Source organism: Misgurnus anguillicaudatus, chromosome 14, assembly GCF_027580225.2.
Source record: "Misgurnus anguillicaudatus chromosome 14, ASM2758022v2, whole genome shotgun sequence".
NCBI lineage: Eukaryota > Metazoa > Chordata > Actinopteri > Cypriniformes > Cobitidae > Misgurnus > Misgurnus anguillicaudatus.
This window is the reverse complement of record NC_073350.2, coordinates 9877429-9896168: the sequence shown is the minus strand read 5'-3', so window position 1 is coordinate 9896168 and position 18740 is coordinate 9877429. Positions and strand designations below refer to the sequence as shown.

Genomic DNA, 18740 nt, shown 5'->3' with positions numbered 1-18740 from the left:
AGTGCCAAAAACATAAGACGTGTCATGACAAATGTGTTTATTATTGATGGAGACACCGACCTGTCTGTCAAAGTGTGTTTGATGGTTTATGTGCGCATGCGCTGGTGAATGGACATTCGACAACCATCCTTGTGGTCCATGTTGACGTGGAATACGACAATGCTGATGGTATGTTTTTGTTGTATTTTTTAAAACATTGCCTATTTAGTAGTAAAAGCATCCTGGTAATGCAGTTATCAATACCAATATATATTAGCCTTCTATATTAGGGTCACTTTTTTGTAATGTCACAATTAATCATGTTTTACTTGTTTGCTAGATTTTCTATGTAATCTTAATCATGTTACCTGTAATTGTTAAATTATTATTGCTGCTATACTATTTCAACAGCATTTGGGTATTCATTTAGGAATTTATGCAGCAAAAAATAAAATAAAATAAAATAGAAGACCAACTTTTAAATGCTGGCCATAGGATGTGTAAAGCCCGGCGGTGGTGTTTTATTTTTAATAAAATAAATCTATTAACATTTACATTGTAGTTGTGGTGCTTTTTAATTTTTGGATGGATGCGCCTAAATTTTTGCTGGTGCTCCTAACTCTTTAAAGTTGGGAGCACCAGTGCTCCCAAATAAAAAAGTTAATTTTGAGCCCTGTAACTCCTCAAGAAAATAGAGTAATGGTGACATCCCTAAATCCAATGTAGAGATATATGCAGTAAAGTCCATGCATTTAAAGTGTTTTTAGCATGTAGAACTTGTCGGCTTTATCATTTTAAAAGTAGATCACCACACAAAAAAGCAGCATTTGTATTATCTATTCACAAATTCCCTACCTTAATTTCTCCTGCAGATCGTCTTTCATCTTTTAATTCTCCGTTTGTTTTTTTGTTGTGGCTGGCAGCGGGAGCTACTTGGCGCTTCCGTGACGTCAAAGGTTTGGGGATATCAAGTTACGTTGCGCAAGTTACCTTGCCACATATAGGCCTACGTAATTTAACCTTATCAAAGAACGTAATTAAATGTAAAAACATATATTCCCAAATATTTAATATATATGCTACAGGGAATTAGACGCAACATATCAGTTTTTTAATTTTGTTTTTAATGACCCGCCCCAACCCGCCCTGCATTAAAGTTACAATTTCTTTACCCGCCCCAACCCGACCCGCGGGTTACCCGCGGGGCCCGCGGGTTACGAGACGACCCGCGCATCACTAATTTGAAAGCTTAGACTCTCTACTTTCTGCAGATATGCATCACTTTGAGATATGTTTTACTGTAAGAAAGTTAATTACACTTAATTTACACTATCACCCCCCACAATTTTTATGATTTAATATTCACATATTTCATATTTTTCAAGTATGACAAACATGGGCAAGTCTTATATCAAATGAAAGCTCTCACTCTCAGGAATGATGCTACATCATTATTTTTGTTCTATTATCCAACAATCGTCGAATGAATAATGAGGTAAAAATCATCTTTTGTAAATGTATGGGAAACTTGAGTGTGGACTGCCTCAGATAGCCACACATGCTACACCATCTTTTATTTTAGGTCCTACTCTACTCTAAAAAATGAGTCCATTCACAGCATTTTCTTTGGTTGTGTGCATAATTAATCCCTTGCTATTTATTATATGTGCAAAACAAAAAATTCATATTTATATAAAAAAAATATTTTCACACCCTTCAGTAAAATAAGAATAACTTTTGACAGCGACATGCTAAAGAGATCATTCTTTTTTGGGTGTTTACTGTCTGCTGCTGCTAACAACCAGGGCTGCGTTTCCCGATAACGTTCTCTCTTAGCGCGCTACGAAGACTCTTAAGTTAAACCTTAACTACAGTTATACCTCTTCTAGGCGTGTTTCCCGAACTGTACCTTACCGGGTTTCTTAAGGTATACTTTCTTACGAACGACGTTACCAGGTGCTGTCCATGGCGATGGTGCTGAATAGGTTGATATCGATCGCTCGACAATCAATTATTCACTTTATGTAATAGGTTTCGCTGCGTTATGAGACAGCGCAGTTCTTTATTAAAGAAACATTTCAGAATTAGTTCAAGTTAAATGTATTAGAAATATCTTGTAAAAATATTTAAAATTGCAAACAACGGAATACAACCTTTTATTTTATATCAAACCCGTGCAAAACCCAAAATTCATTTCCAAACGTATCAGCTTATCATGCATAAACTGCTCCAATGCATCCGCTATGCCTTCACTTTAAAGGATAATTTATATTAGGGGTTCCCAATATGTGCGTTGCACCTAGGAATAAGGTGGGTCGTGAAAGTCACCTGCTTGGATGTGCATTGAAATTAAATTATATATAAAAACAAACTGTCATTCATTAGTTCACACATTGGACACTGGATGCGCAAGCAGCGTGGTTACAATGCGGATAAGACGCATTTCTGGAGCCGTGCCTGTTAAATATAACATAAAAATATATAATATATATGATTGCATTAGATTTTAGCTTTGATTAGTTTTAATGTGGAAATTTTGTTGACCTTAGGAGACTATACAAGCAGTAATCAAGTGGAGCAGTTTCTTTTGAATGTTTATAAAGAATATGGCATGCAGTTGCCTCAAAGTTATAAAACATTAAAAAAAATTCGATGCAAAGACGAATTAACATCAATAATAATATTTAGGAAAATCAACAATTATGATTTCGTGATGAATGTGCTCCGGTGGCATGCGATTTTTTACTTGATTTGTTTTATTTGCAGCTATAAAATAGCCGGTAAACGAAAGATTTAACGGATATGAAATGCACAAATGAAATAGTAAGATTCGCTGTATAGCTGCCTGCCATAGTTTCACCAACTCCTCCACCCAAAATGTTTTTTTAAATAGTTTCTTTAGCCTGTAATAATAGTTTGAAGTTGATGTTCCTTTGGAAAAAAAATATAAAAAATCTAACAACCATCAGTGTATGTCTAATTATGTGAATGTTTTATTCTTTAAATAAAAAATGCCTAATTTAATACGGAGTGTTCTTCAACTTTTTTTACAGATATTTAGTTATATAGACTGCAATATACACAAGCTTTTATCACAGTCATGGCCCCTAGCGGAGTCAATTGGGATAAGGTATAGCTAAGAGTGCTCCAGACCAACCTTCCGAACGAATGACTTACAGAAGGTATACGTAACTAAGAACGTTTCGGGAAACAGGTATTAGCTATAAGGTACAGCTTAAGGTACAACTTAAGAACGACGTAGAGCTAAGAAGGTTTCGGGGAACGCAGCCCAGAACTGTCTGCAGTCTGCTAGAGCACCCAGAACCAGAGTTATACACTATCAAAGACAGTATTTACAACATAAATAAAGACAATTTGGTGTTTCATCATATGAAAAACAACAAAAAGCTGCTGTTTGTGACAAATAGTGTTATTTATATGTAACTTCAAAGGGGTTTCTGCAAAATGATATAAAGATATTGCATTTATTCCACTGTATGTGGTTATGGGAGCACTTCAAATATTTTTAGGCGGAAATTAAATACAAAAAGGGTATTATTACTGGGTTGTAGTAAAATAACTTTTGCATTTAGAGAAAAAAAAATATTTCCTCTGTAAGCTGGCAATTGCTGGAATCAAACAAAACTATTTGCAGGTTTCGTTACCCCTCAGGGCCAGAGTTATACACTTTTAAATATAGACTTTAGAAAAAAACATCAAAAAGCGCCTATATTTTTGTGTTTATTAGAGGACTGACAACACATACAACCATGTTGAACACTTTTAACAGTGTTTTATGTCATTTCAAAGGGTTTCCTGTTAAATGATACCACACTTTTGTATGTGCACCTCTGCTTGTGGATATGGGAAGCTTTTGAAATTGGGTAGGCCAAATCCAGGCAGAAATCCCCAAAATAGCCTCAGAGTGTATTACAATAAAAATTGAATATAAAATATAAAAATGACTTATTTGTTTCATCAAATAACTTGTTGAGGACAATAAGAAAAATTGTCTATCACTACCCTCCCTGGAAGTGTTTGAATTTTAGGTCATTTATTCACTTTTTACACTCACTAAATTTAGCTGAGCAGTGGCTGGGACATGAAAAAAGTTTCACACGGTACGCGGCAAGCGGCGAAATCGCTGCACGGCTACAGCTTTTCTTGTGTAGTGGAAGTGTTTTGTGCAGCATTTAGCATTTAGAGTCGTGTCCACAAGAGGAACAGGATTTTGGATGAACAAGACGTGTGGACCAACTCTGCTTTACCATTGTAAACGCCCCTTTTTTGCCGCTTTCTGCACGTCTCCTATTGAAAAATAACTAAACACTCACGCTTGCCGCGTACTGTGTGAAACGCCCATTACTCTAGATGCAGAAGTAGAAGTAGATATTCAAGAACATTTCATACTCATTATAAACAGACAAAACAAGACAATTTAAATAAAAACAAACAGTATGACTATACAAAACAAACAGAAACAAAGGAATACATTTGTACTTAATAAAATGTAAAAAGTTTGACAATTTTGTATTTAATAACATTTCATCAATGTGAATTTTTAAAAACTTCTTTAGAGGAGACTTTAAGCTATTTAATCTCACTCATACTTGATCAAACTTTGAGATTTGAATCATTCATAGTTTGCTGATGTATTTAAACAGATGTTTGCAACAATTAAAGTGAAACTTAGATAACTGATTGTCGTTTAGCATGAATTATCGTGAAAGCAATAGAGACCAGTATTTTGATGTAATTCGCTGATTGCTCTGTGCAGCCCCACATAAAGGCGAACACACCTAAACACAACTATTCCTGTCAGTCACAAGAAATACCTGTATCTTTACCTGCCGCCATTTACTTGGACAAACGCACTTGTTTAAAACAGATAACTTGAGTATCAAAGTGTTTAATTATGACCTTTATAGTCGTTTAAATGTACTTAACTTTTAATAGGCTTTCATAAACATTTTTATTAAGGTAAATTAATGTATTTAAAAAAAAAATCATATTTCATATGATTTATGTAAAAGTATTACTATTTTTAGTTTTTTTTTATAAATAAGAAGTGTTGAAACTGTAAGCTAAAAGTAACATTGTGTAGCACTTCTGAGGTAAGGGACGGAGCCAGACATTGTAGAAATTGGAGGCTTAGCACAAATCTAGGGGTTCCAAAGCATGGTATCCTCTGCTGATATTTTTCTCTATTTACGGCAGCCTTATAAACTATTTTTTAATCTATTTTAAGTTTTCTCTGCATTATCATTTTGAAACTGTAACATAACACATTTTGACAATGATACTTTAACTTATCTTATTCAAAAATAGACAAAATACTGTATGTTTGCTGTAGGATAATCCAGTAAGTATAAAACTATAAGAAAGAATAACAATTTTGACTTCACCAGCAGAACAATTTCTCACCTGTTTATGGAAGCTCTCTCTCTCTCTCTCTCTCTCTCTCTCTCTGTCTCTCTCTCTCTCTCTCTGTCTCTCTCTCTCTCTCTGCCTGTGATCTCTCTCCACCCTCCTCTCTCCCTCTTTGCGCTGACAATTATCACACATAAGCATATTTTATTGTAAGAGATTAAGGATTCACATTTTATAACTGTCTCCAATGTATTTCTGAGGTGAAATCATTGCAAATTTCAGTGAAATGCATATGGACAAAACATAAGCTGCCTAACGTCTCGGGTTACAAATGTAACCATTGTTCCCTAAGAAGGGAACTTGAGCTGCGTCGCCGAAGCTACGCTATGGGAACGCCCTCTGTGTGATTGCGTTTGAAGCATGTGTGTCAAATCAATCGATTGGTCAAGTTACACGTCATGGGCGGGTGACGTGGCAACCAGGAAGCTATAAAAAATGCAACCAGCAATGCCGGCTTCAGCTAGATTGTGCCAAAGCAAGGCGTGACAGGGATGCAGGGAGTATGGCAGGGAGACTCAGCGCCTCGTTCCCTTCTCAGGGAACAATGGTTACAGTCGTAACCTTGGACGTTCCCTTACGAGGGAACTCGAGCTGCATCGCAGAAGCTATGCTATGGGAACGATGTACCAAAACACCATACTACCAAGTGCCTGTTTGTGTGTAGAAACGCACGCAACTAAGACATAAGCACCTGGGCTCCAGGTGTAGCGCCAACATCTATCACATACTGTAGAACCGAACGAACATGAGCGGAGAGGACCAGCCTGCCGCATCCCAGACATCCTGCATTGAAGCCCCTAGCCACAAGGCCTTGGAGGCGCCATACCCCGAGTAGAATGAGCTCTGACAGCAATAGGTGAAGGCCGTCCAGAGGTCTTGTAAGCCAGAGAGATAGCTCCAACTATCCACTTACTGAGTGTCTGCTTGGTCGCAGGGAGACCTTTCTATGTTGAACCAAAGCACACAAAAGTTGTTCAGACCAGCCTCTGAAACTGTTATACAGTGTGTGACTGACCTAACTTCACTCTGCTTACAGCCAAAAGAATATATTCGACACAAGCAGGGGACAGATGTGCCTGCATCGGTGTTGAATCCCATATAACACCAAAAAAATGTTATTTAAGACATGGAGTCATCTAAATATTTTACAATATTTTACAGGTACGCCTGCAGGACAGCTAGAGTATGCAGAGAAGCCCTAGCCTGCCCCGCGGATTTATAGGCTTTGGCCACTAAAGACGATGTCAATCTAACCGGTTTAGTGGGGAGCGAAGGCGACTTCAAAGATGATGCCGTGGCGGGGAACAGATAGCTTGCGAGGGTCTGCTCCACCTGGGGAATCGTTAAATATCCATGCTCACCTATCCCCACAATGCATACATGGAATACATGGTGGCATGAGGGGTATGAACACGGGTCGAATATGGAGCTATCCATGACCTCGAAAGCTCGCTGTGGAGATCAAGAAAGAAAAGCATGTTACGCCACGAAGGTTGAGGTTTTCGTTTTAGAAAACGCTTGTCTAACATGCTCTGGGGTTGCGCGCTCTGTGTCTCCACCAGCCAGTCTAATTTCAAGCGAGCCACAGTGTTAGTAACAACCTCCAGTAAGTCATCGAATGCGGGGACAAATGAGAAGGCTATTCAGCGTCCACCACATCCACAGACATAATATCGACTTCCGTGGGTGAGGGCTGAGAAAGGGGAAGACCCATCTCCAGCCCTTGGAGCAGCAGCAGGACCTGAACTGTGAGTAACATGCAGCTCAGCACCCTCCTCAAACAGTGCCAGCTGCGAGCGCAACGTGCAGAGCGGCATCCGTTCACATATGCACAACCACCTCTCTCAAGAAATGACCATGCGTGTTGTGCCTCGAGGCACATAACACATAAAAGATGCGAGTCCTTGCTCTTAATAAAACGAGGACACGGGGAAGCACACTCCTTAAAACCTTACTTAGACATGATAAACACACACACACGCTTGCTGAGGCACAAAAAGCTGAAGCCAACATTGCCGTTGCTCTTTTAATAGCTTCCTGGTTCCCACGTCACCCGCTGATGACATGTCCTATAGCGTAGCTTCGGCGACGCAGCTCGAGTTCCCTCGTAAAGGAAATATCTCACCTTCTTACTTCTGACGTCTTTCAAAAAATTAATTGTAGATCCATCTATAAAAAGGAATATGTGCAATGAGCAAGGTTTTTGAAGTTTTAATTCACTGTTTATTTGTTTATTTGAAAAGGATCCCCATTAGCTGACGCCGAAAGACAGCTAGTCTTCCTGGGGTCCAAACAATACATACAACATCCAGTAATTACAATCACAATTACTACCAAATATATCATAATAATAAAATATTTAAAAAACAACATAACACACAATCCAACCCTACTCAACCAATCCAAAAAAATATTATGATGTTGAAAACAAATACAATCTTATTCTTTTTTTAAACCAGTTTTTCCCTTGATTTCATGAACACCAACTGGAAGATTATTCCATAACACAATTGACCTATACAACACAGTTCTCTTCATAGAGTCAGATTTAGGTAAAGGGTAAAAAATCTGTCGACTATTAGCCCCTCTTGTATAATGTAAATGCATATCAGAATAGTATATTATTTTGTCATAAAGAAATTTAGGGGTCTGAGTGTTAATGATTCTATGAAAGTATATACTAACATATTAACAGATAGTCTTGACCATCAGCCAAGCAAGACGTTTGTGCATCACTGCTACACTAGTTCTCAAAGAACACCTTAGAACAAGCCTTGCAGCCTTGTTTTGAGCCACTTGTAATTTTTTTAAATGACTGTTAGATGCAGCAGACCGTACAACAGAACAATAATCCAAATGACATAAAACCAATGTACAAACAAAGGTCTGAGGCAGCTACCTGTCAAATTCCATTTAATATTACCCAATTAATTTAGAAAACTCTCCTCATTAAATCCCCTATAAGATCTTTTCATAATGATTTTAGAAATGTGTGATTAAATGTACTTGTAGATGTAAATATAACAATACCAACGACAGTGTGCAGCAGAGCAGGCAGACTAGATCAGAGCGCTAACAGTAGCCATGCAGATAATATATCAGTTGACGCTATTTAACAGTATTTACATCACATAACTGTAAATAAAATTTTACAGTAATACCGAAGGCACTGTAATAATAAACACTTAGAAAAAAATTGTTTACTGTGGGGAGATTCAGCATATTAATTTGCCCCCAACTTTTCTCATTTGTTTACACTGTAGTAGGGGACTGGAGAGTTTAAAGCAGAATGTCGCCACCTACCGTACTGGATGAATTAATTTAACAGATCTGAAAAGATTTAGGCTTTTGACAAAACATTCAGGGCTTGAGCCCCAGAAGCCCCCCCCCCTCGCTTCACCCCTGAATTGCCCTGTTGTTTTTCCTCACATTTGTAAGTTATTTACAATAAAAGTGTCTGCTAAATGCCTATACTGTATGTAATGATTTCACGCTGCTGTGGGTTTTACCTCATTTAATGATTGATGTTTACACATGTAAAGTATTTAAATGACTGAATTGATTTTGTCAGTAGCAGCACAGAGACTCACAACAAGTGAGATTTTGTGCTGATTCACAATTTCAGACTTAACTATAATAATAATAATAATAATAATAATACTTTAATCTGTGATCAGATTCATCAGATCCATTCTCTGTGGAGGTGATCAGATTCATCAGTGATCAGACTGATGTGACTGAATGATTCATGGATGATTCACAGACATTCAGAGATGGAGATGATTCTCCAGGAGTCAGGTATTCTTATTAAAGTCTACATAAGTATTTTCTTTATTTTCACACTAATCAGGGCTTGACATTAACACATGTCTGCACCTCTGGGACAAGTGAACAAACCAGGCCATAGCAAAACTGTAAGTGCAGCATGCGTTAGCCGTTTGCTAACGTTACTTTCTGACAGTATATTAAGAGCTTAAAAAACAACATCAATAGACCCTTTTATTGTTTGTACACAATGATGATGTGGCAGCGTATGCGCACGCATTTTGGCAATGGAAGTATGGCAAGAATCAGCAGTGAAGCAACACAGACAAAGAAAGTTATTTTAAAAAGTTGACTTTATAAACTTTTTCAACACAGATACCAGATATACTATATATAGAAGACGTTAGCAGATGGCCAAAAAAAGTTACCAGATAGGCTACATATATACGTATATAAGTATATTATATTAGTGCAACCAAACGCAACAACCAGACATTTTGATGCTGGGAAACCGTTTTAATAAACTTTCTGAGTTGCTAACATGTTAGAACCAATGGGAAATAAAACCACTTCTGTTGCCTAAATGCGCGCAGGCTATTTGATCACGTGACCTGTAAAAGGGTCTATACACATCATTCATCATTAGTCCAGGATATAAAAACTATGACAGACATTAACATTTTTACACTCATTTAAGCAAGTATGTAGCTATAAACATACTTACAGGTTGTGGTTAGGAGACGCATGTTGTTCCAAATAAAGTGGGTACTGAACTATCTTTCATTGCCAAACATCTATAATCTCTCCATGTAAAAGTAATTTCAACCACTGATTCTTCACAGCCAAATGTTTAGTATATCCCTTTTTGAAAAAGCAATTTTAACCACTGATTCTTCATATCTTTATCCTTTGGTAGTGAAAACAACACAAACTGAAAACCCAGCATGATGTTTACACACTAAATAGCTGTGGGCAGGTCATAGTTTTCACTTCTTCTGCAGGCAAGGCTGTAGGCGGAGATTATTATGCTGTGTTGGTACTACGTGGAAAAAGTCAGGCAGGAGATTTAATCCATATGACGACTCGTTTCAGCGATTCAGAGTCAACTCCCTACTTTAGAAGCCAATAACTTTATAAATCGTGCACTTTTTGGTTCAACTACTTTGCACGTTGTTTACATTGATGGACAGCTACATGACACACTGCAATACACATTTTTGTGTTTTGTATGTAAACGTTATGTCGCAAACAACTCACCGACTCTCAGTGATGGGCAGTAACGCGTTAAAGGCGGAGTCCACGATGTTTGAAAGCCAGTGTTGATATTTGAAATCACCTAAACAAACACGCCCCTACACCAATAGAATCTGGACCTTCTGTTGATAGACCCGCCCCACACATACGCAACCCGGCATTTGATTTGATTTGATTGGCTATAAGTGTGTTTTGGTAGTCGGCCCGTCTCCTTTTCCAAACCATTTTTCAAACATCGTGGACTCCGCCTTTAAAAGTAATGAGATTTTTTCAAGTAACGAGTAAAGTAAGGGATTACAATTGCAAAAACAGTAATTAGATTACTGTTACTTCCCGGTAAGCAGGCTGCGTTACTGCGTTATTTAACCTTGATTTTGTTTCGTGAGACTGTCCTGTGTCATGAGTGACAATGACGTAAGAGCGCTGCGCCATCAGTCAGTGTAGTGTTGAACATGAAGAGACAACATGAAGCGCTGAAGAAAATATAGGCCTTATAGAGGAAAATATAATTCCTAATTCTCCCCATTAGGAATCTGTGACCGCAGATATAGTCACTGCATCGCGTGTGTTTAGAAGTCTGTGCTGTTTGCTGTGAGGTTTTTATGAGAGAAAGCACAAACTATTTAATATTTAATATGTAAAACTTGAATTTGAAATAAAACTTACCACGGAGAAGATAATGAGTTCTCTATGGTATCTATTGCTAAGTGATGCGACAATTATTTATTATTTTAAATCTGTTTACAAGATAAATATACATTGTGATGTTAAACAGATGAAATTATCTTGATATAGGCTACATTCATTATGAGAAGCCTTTTCTTTTTATTGTTACACTGTAGACAGTAATATATGTAATTTATATAAAACTCTATGGTCGTGACAGCACATTATCCATTATCTGTTGGTTCATGTTAATTCAGGGTAATCCTTTAATAAAATGTAATTATAAAATATTTTATTGTTTTGTAATATTCACAGCGCACATTCTCTCAGATCGTTTTAAAACATTTTTAGTTATTCTGCAAAATTCCACATAGATTTTGCAAAAGAAATCTGCAGAAATAGCAAAAAATAACTCACACAGATTCCTTACAGCTGTACTATTCTTGCAGCAATTAAAGCAGTTAAGATTTGTTTTATATGGCAAAATAGTTATATTTCTTTTTTATTTATACATTTTAGAGTATTTTTGTTTGTTAAAGTTTTTTATGATAACCAACAAGCGGTTAGCAGCCGACAGCAAGTTGACGACATGTTTGATGAATTGAACTCTCAAATCAACACTTCACTTGTCTATAATAACAACTATATAAAATATATATTTTCAGCATATCACAGTGTTAGTTTAAACGTTTATTATCAAGACACACTATTTTTAAAAAGCGAAGGCAGGTTGCTCTGCTGCTCACAGCTGCAACGGGTGCAGAAATAAAAAAATGAAAAGGGCTATAGCTACAAAACGAAACAAAATAAACATGAAACCGAATAAACATGCAACCTGCCTTATTCGCTATGCATAGATTATGTCTTGGATGCTGTTTGCATATATTATGTGCAGTATCCAAGGTTTTAATCTAGTCCTCCATTAATATTATTTCCCGGTGCACTGAAGGTCCTGCTGTTAAATACGCAACAGCTGCATTGTAAATGTGTGGTTGGCTGTGCTTATAGCGGACTCGTGCTGTAGGTTAAAAGTCTTACTACGTTTGTTTTGCAATCATCGTCTGTCAAAGGGTTATTTTAATTGAATTGAAAAATATAAAAAGATGGAGAAGCCTAAATAAGCCATAGGTCCGCCAGCGTATCAGCTGTGACGTTAAAATTTGCCGAAACCCGACCTGAGGGGTGTAAAAAGGTCGGGCCTCGTCGGGCTTGGGCTGAAATGCAGGGTTCTACCTTAAAAAATTGATTAAATTCAATGAATCATTTTTTTTCAGTGTACTACATTTAAAGGTGCAGTGTGTAAATTTTAGAAGCATCTAGTGGTGAGGTTGCATATTGCAACCAACAGCTCAATCCACTGCTCACCCCTCGTTTTTTAAAAGGAAAGAGAAGCTACTGTAGCCACCACCGGTAAAACATATCAGAGACAAATTAGTAAAAAAAAGTTTGTCCCTTAAAGGTTTCTGTAGAAACATAAAAACGTCTCATTCTAATGTAATAAAAACATAACGGTGCATTATAAAAAGGTCTTTATACACCCCTGATAATATAGTTTTGTATATTATTTTGCATTTCTGTCAAGAGATCCTTCTAAATATTACACACTGCACCTTTAACTAAATGTTTTATACAATGTATAATATGCAATATTCGTGGGTCCTGAATCGGATAATGCCAAATGTCTTGTTACCAGTAAAAAGTAAGGGGTGGGGGGCCCTCTAAGATTATCTTGTCCCAGGCCCAGGCAAGACTGTCAGCTGGCCTGCTTGGAAGTACCGACATTACTTTGAGTTTAACCCAGTTAAAGGTGATAAAAACATCAGCGTCCGCTGTACACTCTGCATGTGTATGAATAAAACTTTTATCTACAGCGAAAAATTCAGAGTCAAATCTGAGCAAACACCTAGCAAGCCAGCACAGGAATGTGAAACTTACTGAAAAAACCCTGAACCCCCAGCTGACATGACTGCTGCGGCTCCATCCCATACACGCTCACGCAAAATCTGATGTAAACAACAGACTATATATCTACAGAGCTGGGTAGTAACAGATTACATGTAATCCGTGTGATGATGAACATAGCAGTTTATCATCCCAGGAAACATTAGTAACCATATGAAATTATATTTTGTCTTACTTATATTTTGTGTATTTTGGTGCATTAACCTTACTGTGATGGAGTGATGGGAATAGCATGAATGTCTAACATTTTCCATTAATTACTGGGCTGTACCATTAAGACATACAGAAGTTGATATAAGTGCTGAGTGTAAGTAATTGCATCTAAATGTGAAATGATTATGTTAACGTGTATTAATCAGTAAATGAGTTTAAGTGTCTGGATCTCTATAAGATTTACAGAGAACAACAATTCTTTGTCATGTGTAGTGTGTGTCAAACATCCCTTGTAAATGGTATGATCCATTTAGTTTGGCGGGAAGAGCTCCTCAGGAAAGGTATTATGAGGGTGAACATGTAGATGATTAGTTAGGTAGTGTGTGTGTCTGAGGTGAGACCACATGTGGAGACTCATGCCTCAAAACAAAGTTTTAACCTGTTTGCTGCTCCCAGCATTTTGTATTTTTATACGAGTGTAAAAAATGGACTGTGAGACAAGAATTTTTGAGTGTTTCTGGTGATTGAAGCAAGCTCTTTATGAACACAGCTGGTGAAAATATACACCTTGGAATTGAAAAGACTGCCAAAGTTTTCTGCTCCCTTTATTTTCTTTTCTGGGCCTCTCCAGCAATACACACGGTACGACAATCCGGATTACGTAATCAGATTCCAAAAATCTAGTATTTGTAATTGGATTAATCTACATTTTAAAATACTCGAAAACAGACTACTGTTACTTTTTTATGGATTACATGATTACATATTATTCACACTATGGCAGTATGTTGTTCACAATTTTGTAAATCTCTTATTTTTTTTACATTTTTCATAATAAATTTACCTACCGCTTACAAGATGCAAAATGGAACAGCACTCAGCGTTTGATCACTGGATGCAAAGGCCTTGATTTGGGTAGGGACGCTAGGGACATATCCCCACCAATATCCAGAGGACACTGAATTGTCCCTAGCAATAATTTTGACCAAACAATGAATCTGTATGTACATATAACCACTGATGTCCGTCTATTTTTAAGCTATTACTTATTTTATTTAAAATAAAGCAGATCTGGAGAAAACATTTTGGTTCATTTTTAAGTTGCCATGCCAAAAATTTTACTGGCATCACAAAAAGTTAAAATGATCAAAAAATAATAAATAAAATAGAATTATTGTATATTTGATGTTTTTGGCATGTAACCTTAATAAATAAGATTACGATAACAAAAATACTATTTTAACTATTGTTCAAGTTAACAGCGATAAACCTTTGTGACAATGCGGCTCTGAAGACAATTTTATTTATTTCCCCACCAATGTCAAAACCAAACTTAAGTGTTAAAAGCTAAGGAAACTAAATATTGTTTTAAGGATGACTTGAATGTGGCAATAGAAAAGGCTAGCCTGATATATAAGGAAGGCTATTCCATAATTTGGGTCCCACAACTGCAAAGGCCCAATCACTTGTTTTTTTTTTTTTTTTTAAGGTGAGATTGCAGTACAAGAAGGCAGCACTGGTAAAACGATCTTAAGCTATTTGACGAGAAATGAGGAGAGAGTAGACTGGTCAAATACTCAGGGGACAGATTATTTAGAGCATTGTAAACAAAGTAAAATTTTAAAGTCAACTCTTAATTTGACGGGAAAAGTGTAAGGCTGTTAAGATAGGAGTAATGAACTCATGTTTGCACGTCTTCGTGAGTGTAACGTGGTGCTTTAAAGAAAGCATAGAAGAGGTGAATCCATGTGCTAAAGGTGTTTATTAGTAAAATCCCAATAAGGGCCAGCAAACAAATCCAGTAGGGCAAATCCAAATCGTAAATCCAAAGACAGGCAAAATATATCAGGGCAGGCGGCAAAACAGGCAATAAATCCAAATACAGGCAGAAGTCAAACACAGGAACAGATATCAAAACAGAATACAGAATACAGGTACAGAAAACAGGCAGATACAAACAGGATGTGGCGATGTAATAATCAGCCCAGAACTGGTGTACCGGAAGTGCTTAAATACAGACAGACAGGAAGTGTGAACTGTGACATGGCATGATGTATATCAAAATAAAAGCCAGAACAGAACAGGATGTCAAAATAAAAGTCCAAAATACAAAAATACACAGAATACAAGAAGAACACAGAACAAAACCATTACAGAACCCCCCCTCTAAAGGGCGACTCCCGGAGCCCAACATACACATAATAAAGTCCAAAAAACAAAAACACACAGAATACAAGAAAAACACAGAACAAAACCATTACAAACCCCCCCCCCCTCTAAAGGGCGACTCCCAGAGCCCAACAAACAAAACATACAGTCCAATAGAGGGTGGGCGGGCGGGCCAGGACCTCTTGGCGAAGGCAGGGCAGTTCAGGAGAGGTCCTGGGTCATATGGCCAGGTTGGTCCAGGAACATGGGGCAGATGCGGGCCTGGGTCATGGGGCAGGCTTGGACCTACCTGGGTCATGGGGCAGGCTTGGACCTACCTGGGTCATGGGGCAGGCTTGGACCTACCTGGGTCATGGGGCAGGCTTGGACCTACCTGGGTCATGGGGCAGGCTTGGACCTACCTGGGTCATGGGGCAGGCTTGGACCTACCTGGGTCATGGGGCAGGCTTGGACCTACCTGGGTCATGGGGCAGGCTTGGACCTACCTGGGTCATGGGGCAGGCTTGGACCTACCTGGGTCATGGGGCAGGCTTGGACCTACCTGGGTCATGGGGCAGGCTTGGACCTACCTGGGCCACGGGGCAGGCTTGGACCAGGATCATGGGGCAGACATGGAGCTATATTATGGAGCAGGAATAGACCTGGAACACAAGGAGAGGAAGGGTACGAGCACACTTCGGCCCCGCCTTGGTGTCCTCTGCCTCCTTCCTGTGTCCGGGTACTACCCCCCCCCCAAAAAAAACCTTGGGAAAGCTTCAACTGTCCAAGGTGGCGATGTCCCAGATGGTGAACCAGACAAATCAGATGAGCTAGATGGAACTGGTGAATCAGGCAGGACAGACGAAACAGATGAGTCGGGCAGATCAGAAGAGTCGGGCAGATCAGAAGAGTCGGGCAGATCAGAAGAGTCGGGCAGATCAGAAGAGTCGGGCAGATCAGAAGAGTCGGGCAGATCAGAAGAGTCGGGCAGATCAGAAGAGTCGGGCAGATCAGAAGAGTCGGATGGTTCAGATTCAGGGCCTTGAGGAACCTCAGGAATAACAGAGCAGAAGGCAGACCAAATGCACCACAGGGCTATGGCAAATTCAGAAAGTACAGAGTCAATGTGATATACCTCTGTGGTAGTCGGTTCAGGCAAGACGGCCATCTTGACGGCAGGTGCAGGGTGAACGACAGCCCTCATACGTGCAGGTGTGGTGGTGACGATGGCCCTCTGAATCTCAGGTGCAGGGATAACAGTAGCTCTCTCCAAAACAGGTGCGAGTGCAGAGACAGGCAGGATGGCGGCCATTTTGGTAACAGGCTGGATGGCAGCCATTTTAGGGACAGGCAGGATGGTGGCCATCTTGGGAACAGGCAGGGTGGCGGCCATTTTAGGGACAGGCAGGGTGGCGGCCATTTTGGGAGCAGACATGGTGGCGGCCATTTTGGGAGCAGGCATGGTGGCAGCCATTTTAGGGACAGGCAGGATGGTGGCCATCTTGGGAACAGGCAGGGTGGCGGCCATTTTAGGGACAGGCAGGGTGGCGGCCATTTTGGGAGCAGGCATGGTGGCGGCCATTTTGGGAGCAGGCATGGTGGCGGCCATTTTGTGAACAGGCATGGACAGAACAGGCATGACTTGGCTTTGTGTGTTGTGTAAATTCACTGGAGGTGTATCCACAACACCCACAGTAAATGGTGAGCCACACAGCAACAAAGCAAAGTCAATATAACGTTCCAGGGACCAGGCAGACATATTATGGGGCATACACAAGCGCAACCATTCATCCAAGGCGTTGTAAAAAATGGGTTTTAAAGTGTCCTCATCATAATGTACTTGATTACTCAAGTCCAAAAAATCACTCACATATTCCTCAATGGGACGGTGGTTCTGGCGTAGTGCAAGCAGGGAAAAAACAGGTTTCATGGTGCTGGTGGGAGATTACAATCCTTTGCTGGATTCCGGTTTATGGCTGAATATTCTGTAACGTGGTGCTTTAAGGAAAGCATAGAAGAGGTGAATCCATGTGCAGAAGGTGTTTTTTATGTAAAATCCCAAAAAGGGCAAGCAAACAAATCCAGTAGGGCAAATCCAAATCGTAAATCCAAAGACAGGCAAAATATATCAGGGCAGGCGGCAAAACAGGCAATAAATCGAAATACAGGCAGAAGTCAAACACAGGAACAGATATCAAATGCAGAATACAGGTACAGAAAACAGGCAGATACAAACAGGATGGCGATGTAATAATCAGCCTGGAACAGCTATACAGGAAGTGCTTAAATACAGACAGACAGGACGTGTGAACTGTGACATGGCATGATGTATATCAAAATAAAAGCCAGAACAGAACAGGATGTCAAAATAAAAGTCCAAAATACAAAAATGCACAGAATACAAGAAAAACACAGAACAAAACCATTACAGTGAGCTGCTGAATTTTGAACTAATTGTATTCGAGAGAGAGAGAGAGAGAGAGAGAGAGAGAGAGAGAGAGAGAGAGAGAGAGAGAGAGACTTTTTTTGACTTTTAAAAACCTTTTAATCCACAACACTAGATCAAGGTAAAATGTTTCATATAGCCATTAGCCGTGTACACACACTTACAAATATAAACACAAAAAAACACACATTCATTTAACCACAAAAAATAATAATAATAAAAAATAATAATAAAAAAAAAATTACCAATTAAAAAACAATTCTCCAAAATCACCTACTACAACCAGTGCTTCTTTAACACCCCAGCTCCAATTAAAGAAAAGCACATTGTCAATATGCTTGTAATAAGTATACTCAATAACAATCCATGATTCCACTAAAGACTTAAATATGGATACCAAACCTATATCTTTTCCTGCATTCTTCTCCTGATGAGTTTTCAGAATTGCTAATTTTTTGCTTGACCAATTACAAAATTAGCGAGAACAGACTGCTCTTGTGTAGATCTACTGTAGTGACATCCCAATATAAATAAGCTATTAGTATACAGAAACCCCAACCTTGTAATTATTTCTCTTAATAATACAAAAAGAGGTACAAGTCTGGAGCAATCACAAAACATATGAAAAACAGTGTCTGAAGCACCACAAAAGGGACAGTTTGATGTAACATTCTCATTCACCTTCGCAATGAACCGATTAGAAGGAATAATACAATGAATCAACCTCCACTGGAGGTCTCCACATCTCTTAGGGATGGGAGATTTATACAAAAGTCTCCAAGATGGAGAAAGTTCATCTGATATTAAAAGATGAGATCTCCATTTAGTATCAATTTTTCCTTTCAGTTGATTCAAAAATAAAGTTTTAACACATATGTGATACAATTTCTTTTTCTCAATACATTCAAACACCAATTCACCATAACCCTTTAGTAAG

The 18740-nt window shown here is 38.7% G+C and overlaps 1 protein-coding gene across 1 annotated transcript in view; it reads left to right on the top strand.

Moving 5' to 3' along the window:
* The first annotated feature begins 9087 nt into the window (after positions 1-9087).
* LOC141369446 (protein NLRC3-like) overlaps positions 9088-18740 on the top strand; it is a 48486-nt gene continuing 38833 nt past the window's right edge. Inside the window, exon 1 of the mRNA XM_073875841.1 lies at positions 9088-9207. Within this exon, the coding sequence (XP_073731942.1) occupies positions 9158-9207 (50 nt within the window). The 5' untranslated portion in view covers positions 9088-9157. The remainder of the gene's footprint in view (positions 9208-18740) is intronic.